The sequence below is a fragment of the Protomyctophum parallelum genome (genome assembly GCF_964188405.1).
Source record: "Protomyctophum parallelum genome assembly, chromosome: 2".
NCBI classification, from domain to species: Eukaryota; Metazoa; Chordata; class Actinopteri; order Myctophiformes; family Myctophidae; genus Protomyctophum; species Protomyctophum parallelum.
Window position 1 is genome coordinate 31342187 of NC_139699.1, and position 21589 is coordinate 31363775.

Below are 21589 nucleotides of genomic sequence, written 5' to 3' on the forward strand. Positions count from 1 at the left end.
ATATTATGCTTAATTTATACTTTGATGTCCCGCACCAAATATATGACCTACAAGCTCACAGTCACCATATGAGAGCTAGATCCCAATGGTTCAATGTGTGATCTAGCCTAGGAAACACCTCTTCGACAGTGTCTTGTATATCTGCTATTGTCAGCGTGCAACATCATAGAAAGGGCTACTATGACTTGCCACAACTCACCACACTGCCCTCCATATCCTCACAGCTCTACATGTTTACACACAACAGGGGCTTTGTTCTAAAACAAGTGAGTTCACTCTCAGTTGAACAGATGTGTTCAGACAGAGCGTACAGTATGCTGTCATCACATGTTGAGTCATCACATCACTCACCCTTCAATCTATGACCTCACCTTTCAGCAAACAGAAATGGGTTGATAATAATAGATGTCAAGGCACAACTCAGAGAGAGGAAGGAAAAGAATGGAGAGCAAGCTCTCTGTTACACATAGGTTTACAAACAGACAGTGACCCAGTGCTATTTCTCAGTGGTGTGACTGAAACAGTAAGGACAGTGGGGCATCAAAAGACATCAAAGCAAGGCTGGGAAAGGCTCAGGGTGCCTTCTCCCAACTCCGATCCATCTGGAGATCAAAGCAATATAGCCTTAAAACGAAGATGCTCCTATACAACAGCAATGTCAAGTCTGTTCTGCTGTATGGTTCTGAGAGCTGGAGAGTGGTCAAAACAGACACTAGGAGAATAGAAGTGTTCCACGACAGATGCCTCAGACATATATGTCAGATCTTTTGGCCGAATAAAATATCAAACAATGAACTGTACAAACAAACAGGGAGCCAGATTTATATCCTTTACTACCTGTTTATTTTATTTTATTGTTACTTTTTTTGTTAACCGGGGAGGGTGGGGTATATGTGGGGTTGTTTGTCTACAAAAATTGAAAATCCTATAAATAAAGTTATATAAAATAAAATAAAACAGGGAGCCGGAGCATTACCAAGGACATTACACACAGACGCCTGAGATGGCTAGGACTAGTACTGAGGATGGAGCAGGACTGCATCACAAAGATCGCCTTAAGATGGACACCACCAGGCAAAAGAAAACCTTGGAGGCCCAAGACAACTGTGACGCAGGAGCTGGAACAGATGAACCTGTCCTGGGGAGAGGCGCAACATGCTGCCAGGGATCGGATGCAATGGAGAGCGCTCATTGAAGCCTTATGTCCCATAGGGGACGAAGAGGAGTAAGTAAGTAAGTGACTGAAACTGCAGATCAGAAGGAAGTCCGGCATGTGTGATGAAAATGGATACCAATAAAGCAATATTCAAATGCAACACTTGCATACCAATAAGTTCAGAAAGAAACACATCTTAGATTCCTAGCCGTTTATCTAGGCAGTTCAGCTTTCACTATCATCTCTTTTGTGAAAGCATTATTGATGAACAACTATATTGCCTATAAACGTCCCCCCAACACGCACATACGCATGCACCTGATGAATCAGTCTGATATTCAGAGAAGCCTCATGGGATGATGTTCTAGGACATCAAACAGAGCGGAGTATAAAAAGGCTGGTGTCCAGTCTCAACTTCCTGACCAGTTGAAATCATCCTCACTGAAAACAGTGAACCTCTTATAAGTATACACCTGCATCGTTCTGTGTCGTTCTAAGCATTCTGGTAGACAATGGATACAGAGTATATTTCTCCAATCTCACTCACTGGTTACATCAGGCGATTTCTTTCCCTTGAAATAAGTCCACTGAAGTCATGTGATGAGATAATGTAATTTAACCCTAATGAGTAAATATCTCATCCAGGAATGTATGTCAAACTTTTACAAGGTTTACATACAGTAAGTATGTGTTATCAAATGAAACCCTCTCAAGTTGCATACTATACTGTGATGAAAATAAAAATGTATGATGTTTCAACTACAGTATAGACTACCTATATGTCTGAGACACTCTTTGTTGCAAGGTCAACCTGTACACACACTGCCATGCATGCTTGATGACTTGAATACATAGAACCAGAATGCCTGGAAAGGCCTGTGTTAACCTTTTAGCATTATCTGTATCTCTGTACTTCTTTGCAAACTGTTATTAAAGTATTCAATCAATAAATCAATCAATCAATAAATCAAACAAACTATTAGAAGAATCCCTTCTGTATTTCTACTCAGCGGACACGTTTTGTGATTTGTGATTTGATGCATGAATTATATGGACAATGCAGAACTTTCTAATCAAACTTTAGTTAACGAGTGAGTGAGCGGCAGACCTTGGTGACGCATTTTCTAATACTATTATTTATCTATCTTTGTATGTATATATTAAGAGTTGTGTAATTTCACAGAGTTCAACAGAAATGTTTAAAAGTATTTAGTATGTAGAAAAAGGGATGTTGTGATATGTGCTATAACAGCCACTAGATGGTAATGATGATGACTATATACTACTGCTATATCTAGACCAGTGGTTCCCAAACCTTTTCATGTCAAGGACCCCCAAATTGACACTAATTAGCCCTCGCTATACCCAATTTTACCCCCCCATTTGAAAACATATGCTATGGACCCCCCATAAGAGAAGATGTTTTTTTACGGCTCTAGCAGTGTTTCTCAACCAGTTTAATTTCAAGGACCCCCAGTTTGACATGCATTAGTCTACGGACCCCCATTTAATGGCATTTCTATCTCTGGGTCCCCCAATTTATATTTTCAAATCGATGTTAATTTAACTCTGAGAGTGTACAAATGGAACCAACAGATGGGTCTGAGTTACAGACCCATAAGGGTCCATTTGGTTACTGACATCAGTTTGTGACTGCAACTTGTTCCAACTTGTTCGCAGATGACTCTGCACTGCTAGTCTCGGACAGGAATAAACTGCAGGTTGAAAAGGCCCTCAGCTCTGAACTCGATAGAATCTGCACCTGGCTCGCTGATAACAAACTATCTTTACACCTGGGAAAAACGGAATCCATTCTCTATGGATCTAATAGTAATCTCAGCAAGGCAAATGGCTTCTTGGTTAGAGTGGGTGACAATGTTATCACACGTAAAGATGAAATTACCTACCTAGGTTCCATCCTGGAACTGGAAGCTAATCTTTCCGGTGATGAAATGGCCACCAACGTAATCAAAAAAGTCAACCAAAGAACAAGATTCCTTTACAGGATATCCTCACTGGTCAACAAAAACACCTTGAAGACCTTAACAGGAGCCCTCGTACAAGGTTTCTTTGACTATGCATGCACCTCCTGGTACCACAACACCTCAAAGGCCCTTAAACTAGGCTCCAGACTTCCCAAAACAAACTGGTCAGGCTCCTACTTGGCCTCACCCCCCAAACCCACCTCACCCGGCCTGCCCACTTTGATAGGCTGGGATGGCTTAGGGTCGACGACAGAGTACAGCATCTTGCAATGGGTCTGGTCCACAAGATTCGATACACCACCAAGATACCCATGTACCTGTCTAGATACTTCCTTAATGTTAACGAAGTCCACACCCACAACACCAGAGGAAGTGCAACGAACCATGTACAACCCAGATTCGGCACAAACAAGGGACTAAATTATTTTAACTCCTATGCCACCAAAATGTGGAACGCCCTACCAACAGTCATTAAGACATGCAAATCCCTTGACTCTTTCAAAACCGCCCTCAAAGGGCACCTACGGACGGCTGCAATTCGAAACTGGCCTCCGTAAAATCTGAATCCCCCCCCCCCCACCCCTTTTCCCCTCACTGTATGTTTCTTTTCCCTTTTTACCTCCCTTTAATATTATGAATTCCAGTTCTGTTCTTTGACTATATAGAAGTGTCTATTTGTACGTCTCTAAATGTTTTGATGAATTGAACAAAGTGGACCCTCTTGTAAACAAGTGTAATGCTTAATTGGGTGGTCCACTCACAGTTAACAGTCTTTGTATTGAGTTTGTGCTTGAAATGTACTGTAATTCTGCAAACTGTTAATAAATATTGTGACGTGCCTCGAGGATCCTGCCGCCAACAGCACAACAATAAAAGTCTAGGCTACTGTATATCTGAGAAACAGCTTTTCTGGGAACAGACTAAACAACCAAGTTACCAACACTTTTATGACTGATTAAACAGCACCACCTGGTGCTTGAGAAAACTAGCTTTCACTTTTTAAAGTGAACAATAGGGGTCAGCATAAAGTCGATAATTAAGACAAGGATAACAGCTGTCTGGCTACTGAAACCTACAGTGCCAGGCAGGGACCACTGAAGCTTTGTAAACATTTGTCCACATTTTCCAAAAATTACAAGCTCACAATTGTGTGTTGTGAGCTTCTACATCGGTTATTTTCGAATAGGGTCTAGCTGAAAAATAAAATAAGTGTTTAAACTTTTCCTCATTTTTCTGAGGACCTCCTGGAACGTCCTCAAGAACCCTTGTTGGTTCCCGGACCCCACTTTGAGAAACAATATCCTAAACTTTAGGACCTAAAGACCTAAAGCCTTCATTTGAATATGCATAACTGAAAACATTGCTTTCCAACATGATAACTTTGTGGAATTAGTGTGGTTGCCCTAACAGGGCAACCAGACTATTGTTATTGTAAATGAGCGATACTTTGCCGCACTACTCCTCCCACAGTTGAGCCATATGTCAAATTGACCGGCTTCATCGGGAATCGTGTGCTTGTGTTTTGCTAAGAGATCCGTTGTATAGTTTAATTGATATTAATTAATTAGTTCTCCATAGACTTATAATGGGGAAATCGAAGACTAAATGTAAGTATTTTTTTTCCATTGGAGACCGTAAGCGCCATATTTACAAGACTTGGGAGGGAGGTTCATAATAATTATGAAAATGTATTGAAAAGGAATTACATCAGTCGGCCTCATGGTGGCGCTATAACAGCCCACTTTACGTTTTTCCCTATAACTCTTGAACCGTAAGTCGTAAAATCCCATGGATTCCTTGGGTCATGATGCATTTCCACATATAGGCCACGCCCATTTTCGTCAGTTTTGTCACACACTTTTTGCTTTTCCTCCTACATATTTTGTCCAAATCTCACAAAAATCTGTACACGTGATCTCTGGACCTTTCCGATGAAAACTCGAACGGCGGAATTTTGATAGTGCATATCGTTCGGCCGTAATCGTTGTCCGAAGTTAGTAGGAGGGGCCTATATCACAAAGAATGCCATAAATCACGGAATGTCCAATCCATCCCAAATTTGAATCACATGTCCGGGGTGGTTCAATCAACCAAGTTCTAAAAGCAATTCCATTTTCATCCATAGGGGGCGCCGCAAATGCGAGAAATGTAACCGTTTGTCGCATGAATTTTGGGGGTTAAATCCCCTCCGAATTACTTACACATGATCTAAGGTGTGACTTGAAATGTAATTGGCTGGCAATATTAGTGGGAGGAGCATATGTAAGCCACTGCGGCAACCACACTCTGCAATTCTTTTAAATTGCGAATTTGTTTTGCATAGTAGCTGAGAGATCACATTATAATGCAGGGGTGGGCAACTTTGATGATGGAGAGGTAGGTTCACTACTATATTTCCACACTCACTCCAGAGGGCAACATTGCATATGTCGGGCAGAAAACATTTATCTCCATATTTTAACAATTCTTGCCCTACTTCGTCTTTTTATGTCACATAAATTGCCGATCTACAAGTCTTGTATAGATCTTGGCATGAGTACCAACACTCTTTTCACTTTACAGCTACTTAAAAAATTATCAGCTCAACAAGATCTACCCACCAAAAAGAATATTATCTCTAATAAATACTATTATTCAAAGGCTATAGGATTAGGACCCGCCGCAGTGGTGTCCGATTCAAACTTAAACCGGGATGTCTTAACGTGTGTACGGGTTGGGAAAATAGTTTTACAGAAGCTGGTAAAGGTATCTGGGTGGTAAGGCCAGATACCTTGAACTTGGAGTGTATAGGGTTGTAAGGCCAGATACCTTTAGCCGGTGTACTTGATCATGATCCTCTACGGAAGGACAAAGGTCTTGAAGGTAGAGTCTTGAAGAGAGGTCTGTGTCCTATGTCAAGAAGAGTGTTGATGAAGGAGATCCTGGGGAGCGTTGTTGTATACAAAGGGCTTGACAGTAGATTCTGGGGATTTTAGATTGTTGGAGATTCCTGAGTGAATTGGTTGTACTAGGGGAGGCCTGATCCTTTTATACTGTTCCACTGAACTGGTCATAATGGTGATGTCAGAGTCATGTGTCATCTCTATGTATGGAGATCCAGCTGATGATGTCGATGTTGGTCCGGTCCATATTTTAAACTCAGTAAAAAGAAACATCACAGGCACAGCACGGTGACTGAGCATATCATGTTTGTTTTTAGTTTTCTCCAAAAATTATGTTATAGCAAATTAAACAAGGCGGAAACAGGGCGAAACAAGGCAGAAAGAGCCTGCTGGTTGGTCAGTCAGGGACCAATCAGAAGGCTGACAAAGGGTGAATTGCAAAGTTGTGTCACTTTGCCCTGGCTGAGCTGGGAAGGCTGACAAAGGGTGAATTGCAAAGTTGCAAATTATCTTTTTGCAAAATTGCAAAAAAAGAATGCAAAAGAATTGCAAAAACAAAATGCTATTTTTTTTTGCAAAATTGCAAATGAATTGCAAAGTTGTGTCACTTTGGCCTGGCTGAGCTGGGAAGGCTGACAAAGGGTGAATTGCAAAATTGCAAATTATTTTTTTGCAAAATTGCAAAGAAATTGCAAAATTGCAAAGGGTGAATTGCAAAGTTGTGTCACTTTGCCCTGGCTGAGCTGGGAAGGCTGACAAAGGGTGAATTGCAAAGTTGCAAAGTTGCAAAAGATTTGCAATAGATTTGCAAAGAAAAATGCAAAAAATTGCAAAGAAAAAATTGCATTTTCTTTTTGCAAAATTGCAAAAAAATTGCAAAAAAAGTAATTTGCAAAATTGCAAAAGAAATTGCAAAATTGCAAAGGGTGAATTGCAAAGTTGTGTCACTTTACCCTGGCTGAGCTGGGAAGGCTAACAAAGGGTGAATTGCAAAGTAGCAAAATTGAAAAATTGCAAAGAAATTGCAAAACAAAAATTGCAAAAAAGAAATTGCAAAAAAGAAATTGCAAAAAAGAAATTGCAAAAGAAATTGCAAAAACATTTGCATAATTGCAAAGGGTGAATTGCAAAGTTGTGTGACTTTTCCCTGGCTGAGCTGGGAAGGCTGACAAAGGCTGAATTGCAAAGTTGCAAAATTTCAAAAAAAAAAATTGCGAAAAAATTTCAAAAAATGTTTTTGCAAAATTGCAAAAAGAAAATTGCAAAATTGCAAAATAAATGCAAAATTGCAAAGGGCGAATTGCAAAGTTGTGTCACTTTGCCCTGGCTGAGCTGGGAAGGCTGACAAAGGGTGAATTGCAAAGTTGCAAAATTGCAAAATTGTAAACAATTGCAAAGAAATTGCAAAGAAATTGCAAAACAAATGCAAAAGAAAATTGCAAATTTGTTTTTGCAAAATTGCAAAAGAATTGCAAAAAAATTGCAAAAGAATTGCAAAAAAAAAATAATTGCAAAATTGCAAAGGGTGATTTGCAAAGTTGTGTCACTTTGGCCTGGCTGAGCTAGGAAGGCTGACAAAGGTGAATTGCAAAGTTGCAAAATTGCAAAATTAAAAAATTGCAAATTTCTTTTTTGCAAAATTGCAAAAAAATAAAATTGCAAAATTGCAAAGGGTGAATTGCAAAGTTGTGTCACTTTGCACTTTGCCCTGAGCTGGGAAGGCTGACAAAGGGTGAATTGCACAAAAAAAATGGAAAAAAGAAAATTGCAAAATTTGCCAAAGAAATTGCCCTGGCTGAGCTGGGAAGGCTGACAAAGGGTGAATTGCAAAGCCGCAAAGTTGCAAAATTGCAAAATATTGCAAAGAAATTGCACATTTATTTTTTGCAAAATTGCAAATGAATTGCAAAGTTGTGTCACTTTGGCCTGGCTGAGCTGGGAAGGCTGACAAAGGGTGAATTGCAAAATTGCAAATTATTTTTTTGCAAAATTGCAAAGAAATTGCAAAATTGCAAAGGGTGAATTGCAAAGTTGTGTCACTTTGCCCTGGCTGAGCTGGGAAGGCTGACAAAGGGTGAATTGCAAAGTTGCAAAGTTGCAAAATTGCAAAATTGCAAAGAAATTGCAAAGAAATTGCAAAACAAATGCAAAAGAAAATTGCAAATTTGTTTTTGCAAAATTGCAAAAGAATTGCAAAATTGCAAAGGGTGATTTGCAAAGTTGTGTCACTTTGGCCTGGCTGAGCTAGGAAGGCTGACAAAGGGTGAATTGAAAAGTTACAAAGTTGCAAAATTGCAAAATTGCAAACAATTGCAAAGAAATTGCAAAGAAATTGCAAAACAAATGCAAAAGAAAATTGCAAATTTGTTTTTGCAAAATTGCAAAAAGAAAATTGCAAAATTGCAAAAGAAATGCAAAATTGCAAAGGGCGAATTGCAAAGTTGTGTCACTTTGCCCTGGCTGAGCTGGGAAGGCTGACAAAGGGTGAATTGCAAAGTTACAAAGTTGCAAAATTGCAAAATTGCAAACAATTGCAAAGAAATTGCAAAGAAATTGCAAAACAAATGCAAAAGAAAATTGCAAATTTGTTTTTGCAAAATTGCAAAAGAATTGCAAAAAAATTGCAAAAGAATTGCAAAAAGAAAAAAATTTGCAAAATTGCAAAGGGTGATTTGCAAAGTTGTGTCACTTTGGCCTGGCTGAGCTAGGAAGGCTGACAAAGGTGAATTGCAAAGTTGCAAAATTGCAAAATAAAAAAATAGCAAATTTCTTTTTTGCAAAATTGCAAAAAAATAAAATTGCAAAATTGCAAAATTGCAAAGGGTGAATTGCAAAGTTGTGTCACTTTGCACTTTGCCCTGAGCTGGGAAGGCTGACAAAGGGTGAATTGCACACAAAAAAATGGAAAAAAGAAAATTGCAAAATTTGCCAAAGAAATTGCCCTGGCTGAGCTGGGAAGGCTGACAAAGGGTGAATTGCAAAGTTGCAAAGTTGCAAAGTTGCAAAATTGCAAAAGATTTGCAAAAGATTTTCAAAAAATTGCAAAAACAAAATGCAATTTTTTTTGCAAAATTGCATATGAATTGCAAAGTTGTGTCACTTTGCCCTGGCTGAGCTGGGAAGGCTGACAAAGGGTGAATTGCAAAGTTGCAAAGTTGCAAAATTGCAAAATTGCAAACAATTGCAAAAAAATTGCAAAGAAATTGCAAAACAAATGCAAAATTGCAAAGGGTGAATTGCAAAGTTGTGTCACTTTGCACTTTGCCCTGAGCTGGGAAGGCTGACAAAGGGTGAATTGCAAAGTTGCAAAATTGCAAAAAAATTGCTACATTGCAAAGGGTGAATTGCAAAGTCGTGTCACTTTGCCCTGGCTGAGCTGGGAAGGCTGACAAAGGGTGAATTGCAAAGTTGCAAAATTGCAAAAAAGAAATAGCGAAAAAATTGCAAAAAATGTTTTTGCAAAATTGCAAAAAGAAAATTGCAAAATTGCAAAATTGCAAAGAAATTGCAAAATTGCAAAGGGTGAATTGCAAAGTTGTGTCACTTTGCCCTGGCTGAGCTGGGAAGGCTGACAAAGGGTGAATTGCAAAGTTGCAAAGTTGCAAAATTGCAAAATTGCAAACAATTGCAAAAGAATTGCAAAGAAATTGCAAAACAAATGCAAAATTGCAAAGGGTGAATTGCAAAGTTGTGTCACTTTGCACTTTGCCCTGAGCTGGGAAGGCTGACAAAGGGTGAATTGCAAAGTTGCAAAATTGCAAAATAATTGCTACATTGCAAAGGGTGAATTGCAAAGTTGTGTCACTTTGCCCTGGCTGAGCTGGGAAGGCTGACAAAGGGTGAATTGCACACAAAAAATTGCAAAAAAGAAAATTGCAAAAAAAATTGCCCTGGCTGACCTGGGAAGGCTGACAAAGGGTGAATTGCAAAGTCGCAAAATTGCAAAATTGCTAAATTGTAAAAAAAAAAGTGCAAAGAAATTGCAAAAGCATTGCAAAAGAAAAATGTTGCAAAAAAGAAATTGCAAAATTGCAAAAGAATTGCAAAATTGCAAAATTGCAAAGGGTGAATTGCAAAGTTGTGTCACTTTGCCCTGGCTGAGCTGGGAAGGCTGACAAAGGGTGAATTGCAAAGTTGCAAAAAATTGCAAAATAATTGCAAAAAACATGCAAAAAAGAAAAGTTGCAAAATTGCAAAAATAATTGCAAAGTTGCAAAGGGTGAATTGCAAAGTTGTGTCACTTTGCCCTGGCTGAGCTGGGAAGGCTGACAAAGGGTGAATTGCAAAGTTGCAAAATTGAAAAATTGCTAAAAGAATTGCAAATACTAAGGTAACATGACAAACCATCACAGTGCTTTGAGAGCATTTGTAACAATACATTACATACTGACGTGAGAGATCCTGTGAGATCGAAATGTTGTCTTTAATAAAGTAATTCCTTTGCCTAAAGAATGGTGTGCGGGCCCTACCTCGATCCTTCCACAATTGCCTTGGCCCTGCACCCACTGTCGAGGTCTGTGAAAATAGGTATGCCCAGCATTTGTAACAATCCCATTGCTGCAAATAGTTTAAAATGTACCTGAGGGGGCTTTGGAATACCGGCACTGGCATTACATAAACAAAATATTTGGAATGGGAAATAGAGGGGGAAATTGGAATTGGTTGGGTTTTTTGTATATAACTTTGTAAAGCTACTGACGTTTGTGTGCAACACTCTTTCTTGAAAAGTTTGAAAACAAAGTATTGCATTGTGTGGGTTTGAGCTGACAGCAATCAAGTCACCTTAATTCAAGTAGCAGTGGCAGATTTAAATGATATAGTTTTAGGGGTATGTGATGTAGTCTACCTGCACACCCTTTGTGATCTATTGGTAGATCCGATCTACCTTTTGGGCACGCCTGTGATTGATGATTCAATTGGTTGAGCACGGAATGTGGCATATGATGCTGTATGATGATAAGAGCGCCCCTCACTTCACATGGGTGTGATCTTTTAAATTGGAATCCTGAAAAGTTATTATTTTCTTTTTGACACAGATTTAATGTTTGTCTTTAGTTCAATGTATGTTTTGTAAATGGCATTGGTGTCGCAAAGTGGCCACCGGGCCGCTGTTTCCCATGCATAGTATGCTCTAATGGCTGAGCATGGTCTTCTTCTGTCGTATGTCCTTAGACCTTCAGCTCCGTTGCAGCAAGCCAGTCCAGCGTGTCATTGTCTAGGTCAATTAGCCCTCGATCGCCATTCGGTGGCCGGTATATAGGGCAGCTGGTCAGCACGTGTTCCACAGTCTGTGATGGGTCCCCACAATCGCAGTGGGCACTGTCTGCGAATGTGGGGACCCATCACAGACTGTGGAACACGTGCTGACCATGGTGAATAACGATGAATCAGCATATTGGAAATGAAGTGTTCGCAAACAAGCTCACATCAGCTTGCGCAACATTTAACGGTTCATTATCATTGTGCTTGTTTATGGCCCTGTGATCGCCTCTTTCATCACCATGAGAGCCTGGAATAATCAGTGGCCTATATGGCTCTGGAGTTTGATCTCTGATAGGCCTACTTTACATAGATGTTTCTCTTTTCTACTTCTTATTCCTTTTTTCTGTGCAAAGAAAAATGCCATGTTTTCCTCTGTCCTCTTGACAATGTGAATGACTTATAAGTTAGACACTTCCTCCTCTGCCAGAGATGAAACTGGTGTCTGTGGTCTGGAAAATTCCATATGAGTTTTATGTTGTTATCATTTATGATGTGGTGTACTGTCCATGACTGTACCATAATGCCACGCCCAGGCGCTCTGTCCAAATAGAGACACATTTTAAGTGTCCAGATGTCATGTGCAACTGGTGGTCAGCGCCGCGGTCACAGGGTCCTGCTGAATGTTTCCAGTCCATGTGAACAGATGTCCCCGATCCTGGCTCCACTACTATCTCTGTGACACACATATGTGCATGTGCACACACACACACACACACACACACACACACACACACACACACACACACACACACACACACACACACACACACACACACACACACACATTTTCAGTTTAGTGACAAGTCACAATATTACAGCAGGTATACATTGTCTTCATATATAATATAATATCAGGGCAGGATTCTCAACAGGAAACCGTTGGATTGAGGGGAGGACGGAGAAGGAGATCAACCAGAGAATCGGAGCAGCAGGGGCGGTATTGCACTGTTGCAGTCTCTTACCGCACTGTTGTGATGAAAAGAGAGCTGAGCCAGAAGGCAAAGGTGTCTGTCGAGCAATCCTCGTTCCTACTCCCACCTATGGTCATGAAGTGTGGGTCAGGAAGAATAAGGTAGTGAATACAAGCGGCCGAAATGAGTTTTCTTCGTCGGGTGGCTGGCATTTCCCTTAGAGATAGGGTGAGAAGTTCAGTCACGCGAGAGAGACTCGGAGTAGAGTCGCTGCTTCTTCGCCTGGAAAGGGGCCAACTTAGGTGGTTCGGGCATCTGGTTAGTATGCCTCTCAGGCTCCCTATGGAGGCCCTCGAGGCACGTCCCACTGGGAGGAGACCGCAGGGCTGACCAAGGCACAGTTGGAGGAAACACATCGACTCACTGGCCTTGGAGCGTCTCGGGATCCCCCAGGAGGAAGTCACTAATGTTGCTCTGGAGAGGGAAGTCTGGAACACTCTGGTGGAGCTGTTGCCCCCGTGACCCGACTACGGATAAGCGGTTGAAGATGGATAGATGGATATCAGGGCTGGATCCTGAGTCCTTGGTCCACTGGGCCTGAGACTGCCTTGAGGACCCTGGCTCTGTGTTGCTTAGTTATGACCCCTCAATATGTGTTTCAAATTTGGGTTTGATCGGAGAATGTGTTCATGATGTTCTGGTATGTTGTATTGTTTTTGTCAAATAGGCCCCTCCTGCAAAGGTTGGAAGGCAATAGCCAATCGGTATCTAATATAAGTTATAATACATATTGATCACCTTGCTCCAGAGATAAAAGTTCCACCATTAGACTGATTTGAAGAAGTTGGGGTGGACGAGGCAGGTGGAGGGCAGGCACTTCCTTGGCCTATAGTCTACTTCTTGTTTTTCCAGCCATAGAGGTGCTTTGCATTTAAACAATTGCTGGTGATTGATTTGATGGTAAAATAAATGTTATGCCATGTAATGCATTACTCTTACTGACATACTATACACACAAGTAAGACGCGCAAACGCGGGAAGCGAACGCAGCTCGTAAATGGCAATAACAACAATTAGAATAAATTACATACTTTTTTAAGGTTTTATTTTTAAAGTTCTCTTTTTTGTGTTTTTTTAAGATTTTATTTTGAAGTTAAGTTTTTTGAAGTTAAGTGTTTTTAAAGTTTTTTTTTAAAGTTAAGTTTTTTTGTGTTTTTTTAAGTTTTTAAGATTTTTTTTTAAGTTCAGTTTTTTTGGTTTTTTTAAGTTTTTTTAAGTTAAGTTTTTTAAGTTAAGTGTTTTTTAAGTTTTTTTTAAGTTAAGTTTTTTTCATTTTAAGTTAAGTTTTTTCTTTTTCATTTTAAGTTAAGTTTTTTTCATTTTAAGTTAAGTTTTTTCTTTTTCATTTTAAGTTAAGTTTTTTTTAAGTTAAGTTTTTTTTAAAGTTAAGTTGTGTGTGTGCGTGCGCGCGTGTGTGTGTGTGTGTGTGTGTGTGTGTGTGTGTGTGTGTGTGCGTGGGTGTGTTTTGTGTGATACAGCTGCGCCCTCTGGTGGCGGGCGGGTGGTGTAACAGCGGGACAGACACACAGACACACACACAGACATGATCTGCAGGGTCTCATAGTAAGTGCTCATTGCATTCGCAATCATTGCATTCGCAATCACTGCGTTCGCAATCACTGCGTTCGCAATCACTGCGTTCGCAACTATATTAAACGTATTGAATGTCATATACATACTGTATGTAAACATGGTGTTACATATTTAGGTTATTTACAGAGGAAACCTTTGTGTAACATCTTTCATGAAAACGGAAGTACAAATTATGTAATGTATAGCCTAGTCACTATGTTGTCACTGCCAATAATGAATTACATTTCTAGTAATTTCTGCAACTTTGCTGAAGATAAGACAGTATACCATCAGTTTGAAGAAGAATGCTTCATTCAGTCTTATATTATTTTGAAAAAGGGGTTATAAATGGAGTGATAAGTTAACACAGAAATTCGCTGCACTTACTTTGTAGCCAGGCTAACTAAAGCCAGAAGCAAGCAGAGAATTGCTGACGCCTTGTCATATTGTATTATTATTTATATTTCTTTAAACATCACCTAAATAAATCATCATCATCATCTGATCATCATTCATCGATCAACTAAATTTGGGGCTACAAACTTATCCATAGAGTGGGCGGGACCAGAGCCATAGGGGCGGGACTAGGAGACGCAGGACGCTCTTCAGTCTTCACGTCCCTACGTAAACGTAACGGATCTGTGGTGTCGAAAGAGAAAATGAGAGGACACAAGTGGAACCCGAAATTTCCAAGCCGACGCTGCCATGCATAGCAAAACAACAGACTGGAAGCTCCCCGCTGCCTGAAAGAGCGGCGACCAGCCCTCCCGCGTCAGTTGGCGGCATTTAAAAACAGCAATTACGCTCTTTATTTATTCAAGAGAAGATGGCGGAGTTCTCGCCCGTCCTGCCGTTGCGGGATGGAAGAGGACGTTTCGGTCCCGCCGCTCCCATCGGACCCATCTTTCCGCGGTCCAGGTCGGGTTCCGAGTCGGAGAGCGAGCTTTCCCAGAGCCTGGCCCGAACCAAGATCCGCTCGTACGGGAGCACCGCCAGCGTCGCCACTTCTTTGGGAGAGAAATTCATTGAGCATCGGGTTACAGACAGCGATACCCTACAGGGGATCGCTCTCAAATATGGTGTTACGGTAAGGCTGGTCGGTTTTCATGAATTGGGCTGTATGATTTTCATCAGAAAATACAGGTCTAAAATCGAATTAAATATGACGTGTGGTGGTGTGTTTGATCAGGGGCCAGGGCTGCGTGCGTCACCCCAGCGGGGACTATTAGGACTAACTACCAAACCACAACACACTAGTACACCGTTAGAGTTTCACTGGTCTCAATGAATCATTATAGCACTTAATATCTTTCACCTTCTGCACTCAAGACTGTGTGAGAGTCTAAATCTTGGGCTATTTCAGGGCTATTAGGCTATAGTTTCAGACAGGCCTGTGATCAATGATGCTGCAACACTGAATTAATTACCAAACTGTCTGTTCCTGTATGTATATATATATATCCTAATCCTCAGAATTTTTGTTTGTGGTGTGGCTCATTACAGCAAGGAACTAGGTGCTTGAAGTTTGCATTCATCTTCGTTTCCTCAAGATTCAGGGCCGGGGAACCTGCTTAGACAAGCAAGCATTTTGTCAACACAAATAGGCCTGTGCAGTTTGTGCTGAACACTGTTCAGCACAGCTCCTTTAGAATGAGTCAGCCACTTGGACTGACTTATTTGCTGCACTGAACATTTTCCACATCGGAATGTGCCCTTGTGACATGTCTTCACTTGCTAGCTGACAAACCACAATCAATAATACTAGTGGGCTAATGGTAATTCTGTAAAATTCAGTTTTATGTATAGTTGCTTGGTTTTACATACAGTAAATCCTGCTAGCTTAAAACATACAGTAAAAATGAACACTAGCCTGACATATTGTGCATTGTAACTTTGTAATTTATGGATGATCATGTCCAAATGAAATGAAGCCCAAATCACAGTTATTGCACCAATGACTCTCACCATACAACATCTTGCAACCATTATCCCCAATGGCAGTTACAAGGAGTTGCATTGGTGCAGTTGACCATAAAACTGTTTTGTTGCAAGGAATTGCGACTAGTTGCATTGGTGCGGTTTGGCCTTTACACAAGCATAAGCATTAATTACCGGTAACTATTTATCTGACTTTGGTACAAGAACTACAACAGAGTGGTCCGAACGAATGATGTGATGTAGGTTGGCTCTAAAGTCTACTTAATTGTGAAAGATAAAATGTGAATCATGCTTGGGTTTTAGCCACTGACGGTTAATTTCACCCTGCTGTTGCAGATGGAGCACCTCAAGAGAGCCAACAAGATGTTCAGTAATGACTGCATCTTTCTGAGGAACTTCCTCAACATCCCGGTACTGTCGGAGAAACGCTTCATATTTAACGGACTCTGTCTGGAATCCCCTGACGGGGAAGGGGAGGCTGCCTCCCTGTCCTCCCAGGACTCGGACGTACCCTGTGTGACTCAGGACTCGGAGGAACCCTCGCCCACTCCCTCCCCACCCCCAGAGGAAACCTCCAAACCAGAGGAGCTGTCGGCCAAAGACTTCTTACACAGATTGGACTTGCAAATCAAACAGTCAACGCAGGAAGCGCGCAGGCTCAAAGAGGAGGAAGTAAGGTGAGGTGCTGAAACATACTGGGTGATCCTTACACTCAGACAGACAAACAAAGGGAGGCATCGAACCACTACACATGTATGTGTCTGTAGGTCTGGGGGATACACATTCTGAGCTCTGAAATGTTCTGCCCACCCTGGCTTTCTTCCCTGATTTAAAGTGAATTAAAAACGAGCCAAAGATGAGCCTCCCCTTGTGACCTGTAGTCCAATGTTTCAAATCTTTTCTACGTCCGACGGTCCGAGCATAGACATGGTAACGCCCCCCATGACTCTGTTTGGCCTACTGACACTGCCGGCCAGTAACTTTTATTTTTTGTAGAAGAGGCAAACTAATATTGTTTATGCCTTTTGCTTTGATGGAATAATTGATTGTGTGTTCTAAATAAAGTGTGTACTGTTGATTATTGTGTAATGTATTTGTATGTGTAAACTTGAAACATTATTGTAGTGCAAGGTCTCTTTTCCCTTCATTCTTTATTTAGTATAATAGTATTAGTTTACTATAATTAGATTAATACACGATAATCAACACAAACACTTTATTTAGATCACACCCAAATCAAATCATAGTATAACGTGCGAAGTACGTGTTCAATCAATTATTCAATCAAAGCAAACGGCATAAACAATATTAGTTTGCCTCTTCTACAAAAATAAAAGTTACAAGTTAGTTACAACTTCAAGGCTGCAGCCTGTCACGCGTGCCAAGTTGACAGTCTGGTGAGACCATGGGGGGTCAAGACGGGCAGTGTCGGTAGGCCAATCAGAGGCAGGTGGGGCGTTACCAATTACCATGTCCATGCTCGGACGTAGAATAGATTCACGCTAGTCCAATCAGTGTTGCGTTTGCATAGTGTCACCCTGAGTGCCAGGGCTGCTGACATTTGCCTCACACAGATGCCCATCAGCATGAAAGCTGCCCTCTTCTGGTCTTTAATGGGGGGGGGGGGGGGGGGGGGTGAATGATACAAGGTCCCTAGAAAGTGACCTGGATCACGCCAGAGATTCCAGGGTAAAATACTGGTACTCTGTATCGATGAAGCTAACCGATGTCATGAACCCCCTTTTTTCTATTCCTTGTGTCCAAAATGTCAGTGATTTTGGAGTATCTTTTAGTGCAATATGAAGCGTTTTATAAAAACAACTTACGAGGCACTTTGGAGGAACAGGCACATTGTAATTGGCTGGTTGTTAAACAACTACTAGGTAATGATTGAATTGTATAATTCTAGGATATACTTCAAAAGGGCTAAATCCTGATCAGTATACATGAGCAAAATTTTGAAAAGTTGTTGCATAAAAAAAACTAAAACAAACCACTCATACTCGCTCATGAAAAACGTGCAAATCTAATATCAGTTTTACTCATATTAGACGGGCCCAGGACTATTGGCTTATAGCTATGCTCACAAATGCTGAGTCATATGTCGCCTTAATCAGTGTGTGCGACACTGCCACAGCTGCATGTGTGTGCGTTTCATAGGAGATTGTGTCAGAGGCATAGAGGAGAAGGTGCATTGCAGAAGCCTTTACTTTCTTTCCTGTACACCTCCTGTGGTTCTGTCTTTTCTGTTCGAATTGACACTAGGACCAGGCCACTGTGTGTATACTATACCCTGTGTATGATATAACCCTTCGATTCTTAGTAAAACTGACCTGAGTTGCACTGTATTTGGTGTGTTCTGTTACAATCTACACCAAATCTCTTTGCCAATAACAGCTGATATACAAGTTTACAACATTGGCCAAAAATGTTTGTGAACCACTGGAGGCTAGAAAAATTAGAAGGAACTGTTGGGGTGGCGGGTGGGGACACAATGGAATTAGGGCAGGGGATGGGAGGATGTACAATCCAAGCATAATGGTCTTTTGCATGTCTGTTGTTAAATGATATGATGACCCAGATGGCAAATTATGTAACGGTCCATTACACCGCAAAATCCCCAGTATTAATTCAACTCTTAAGAGTATAAAATTGGATGTTTGGTTACAGAGTAACTTCTACACTCCAATTTAAAGGAACACTTTAAGTATTTTACTGTTTTTATTTAGAATGATATTTGGCATCTTGCTGCGGTCCGTACCTGGCACAAACATGTTCCCCTGACATTGCATGTTGAGACAGACGACACGCTCGCATGTGTTCTGTTGTTGGGTTAGTTGCCTGGCACCAAGTTTAATTGGGGACGAGACGAGTCACTATGCTACAAACAGAGGCTTTTGTTTCCAACAATTCATGTTGATTGATTTGATTGAATACTTTATTAACAGTTATACTTAAAAAAGTATAGTACAGTTAAGCTATACGATAATGCTAAAAGGATAAGAGGAAAAGCGCTGAGGAATTGTTTCCATTGTGGTCCTACATATTCAATTCACCTACACAGGGTAGTTGGCTCTCTACCCTGTTAAAGGCTGGTAAATCAGGTATTTTGGACTACTTCCGTTTTAGTCCAGTCCATGGCCAAGTACATATTCTTTTGGGTGTCCTTGACATGAAAACATTTCAGAACCACTGTACTGCTGTAGTTAAGTCAAAATGGATGCAGACCTTCCCTGAGCAGACTATATGGTAGCTGTTAAACTAGTCATGGCAGTCCAGGATAATGTTTCATTACCCTTATTTTAGTAACAAGCAGTCACGTGAGCTACCAATGGTTTCCAATGTGATCAGTTCCCATGAATAAGTACAACCGTGGGTTATTGCTACAGTATGTGTATCTTGTCAGAGTTACAGTACTCCAATAATTTACTATAGCACAGCATTATGACAACTGATTATGATAATATTGAAATAATAATGATGTTTTGCCATCTAGTAGGTAGGTATTTTCTTTGAGGCATTGAGATAACTCCTGTATACTCCTGAGTAAGAAAAGTCAGACCCATCTGAAGTGAGTTGTACTGTACTGTACTGTACTGTACTGTACTGTACTGTACTGTACTGTACTGTACTGTACTGTACTGTACTGTACTGTACTGTACTGTACTGTACTGTACTGTACTGTACTGTACTGTACTGTACTGTACAAGCCCTCCCTGGCCTGTGTGTGTCTGTGTGTTAGGCTGTGCAACAGTGACACTTGGTGGTGAACAAATGCTATAACACTATCTTCGTGCTCGGACACAGCCAGGGACACAGGGACAGACCCAGGGACACAGCCACACACATAGCTGTCTATAGGAGTTGTTGCACCACTCAAAAAACAACAGCTACAGGTGACTGCTCACATCAAATTCAACTCTTGACATACAAGGCTGCTGTGTCTCCCCTCTATTACAGCTTGATTTAAATGAGTTGTGAGCTGGTTAATATAGCAGATCTACAAACTCACAGCTTGTGGACAACGACATATAAATTAGTTACAGCCCTACACTGACTTGATGTACTGTACTAGTAACATTTGTTTGTAGGCTTCACAAAGACTGCAATTTGTTTTGTCAGATCAACTTTTCTGTGGGGCTTCAGATGTTTTATTTACCAGTTGATGCAAAGTCATGCTTAGTCTTGACTGTCAAGCCATCTTCTCCAGGTCAAAGACTGGCCAACTGGAAGAGTACATTTACTCAAACAAAAGGCACTCGCCAACGTTTACACACTGCCCGAGAGCAAACGGACCACATGCCAGTTTAACTTCCTCTCCACTAACCAAACATTTATTTTCTGTGAGCTGAACTACAGGGCAGACCTATGAGCTTAATTATACAATGTAAAATAATGTTGTAGCAAGTGGTTTCTGTAAGTGTAAGGCTTTCATTGCACATGCATTCATTAAGGTACACCTTTGTAAAAAAAAATATATATATATATATATATTATATATATATATTTATTTATTTATGGAGGGATAGACAGTAGGCTGACAGGAAATTGGGAGGGAGATTGTAAAATTCTTGTAGACGTGTGATTTCCGTCACTTTCTTGTCTGCATCTTCTCTTCTGTTTATCTCTTTTTAAAATCTTAAATCTTTTGCCTTTTAGGAATTACAAATTCTGTTTGCATACACTCTTTTGGTGAGTTTCAGGCTCTGACCCCCACAGTACATAATTAATCATTTCCTCGACTGTAGAGACAATTACAATAAAACTTCCAACAGGACGATAAAGGCCTGAATTAGTGAATACTGACATGATGTATTATTGAGATACCTGTATGAGGCAGAACGGGTCAGTGTTGGCCTCATTCATTATTCACATGTACTCTCAACTAAGCACCACGGTGGCCAATTCATTGAAAGGAGTGAGCATAAGAAAGAGTCTTTCTTGAGCCCTATTCCCAGGAGACTAGTATTATCAAATGGCCTCTGTTTGCTGAAAAATAGTAGGTACCCCCAGAATTTGCACACTAAATTGCCATTGTTCCTCGGATAATACTGTGTGTGTGTGTGGATAAGAGAGAGAGAGAGAATAAATTGTGTTATTTTAATTTACTAAAGAAGTATGTATGTGTTTGCAGGGACAATGAGGACTACACAGAGCCCACGTCTTCGTACCAGGAGTTGTCCTGAACAAGATTGTTTACCTACAGTCCTCTCTCACACACACACACACACACACACACACACTCTGTCATATATCCAGTCTCATCTTTGCCTTTTATTTATTGATAATATGGCGCTGTTACTATAGTGGATATTGGAAATGTCATTCATTATGGTTTTGTACAATTCATGGGAGTCATGAGGGAGACATACTGTATATGCTATAACAAGGCTCATGTTACCATCCACCATTATGATTCTCTGCCGTTCTGCCACTCACTTCCACCCCATGTTAAGCAATTCTACGATGGTTAGCTTGATATCCTTGCTAACAGCTTCTGGTGACGTAAATTCCCTCACTGCTGATGGAAAGACACATATTGAGATGTTCCTACAATCAGTATTTCCTCTCTGTATGAACACTCCCCAACCACAAGCTGTGGATGGACTCAAGCCTTTTAACGTTTTGTTTACCCAATAGGAGCTTTATTTGTTAGGAACAGAAGGGACTCCTTCTTAAATTGTGAATGTACCTTATTATTTGTGTGTGGAATACTGTATCTGAAATGGCTGTTTTGTTGTGCTTTTCACTTTGTTTTTGTTTTGTTTTCTGTCGGAGAATAAATAATAAATACCTATTTAAACATGGCATTATGTAGACAGT

The 21589-nt window shown here is 40.6% G+C and overlaps 1 protein-coding gene across 1 annotated transcript; it reads left to right on the forward strand.

Annotated features, from left to right (window-relative positions):
* Positions 1 to 14468: 14468 nt before the first annotated feature.
* Positions 14469 to 21573, forward strand: lysmd2 (LysM, putative peptidoglycan-binding, domain containing 2). Its single transcript, XM_083758909.1, has 3 exons — positions 14469 to 14915; positions 16103 to 16443; positions 20901 to 21573. The coding sequence occupies exons 1-3, from the start codon at positions 14655 to 14657 to the stop codon at positions 20950 to 20952; spliced, it is 654 nt and encodes a 217-aa protein (XP_083615035.1). The 5' UTR covers positions 14469 to 14654; the 3' UTR covers positions 20953 to 21573.
* The last annotated feature ends 16 nt before the right edge of the window (positions 21574 to 21589 follow it).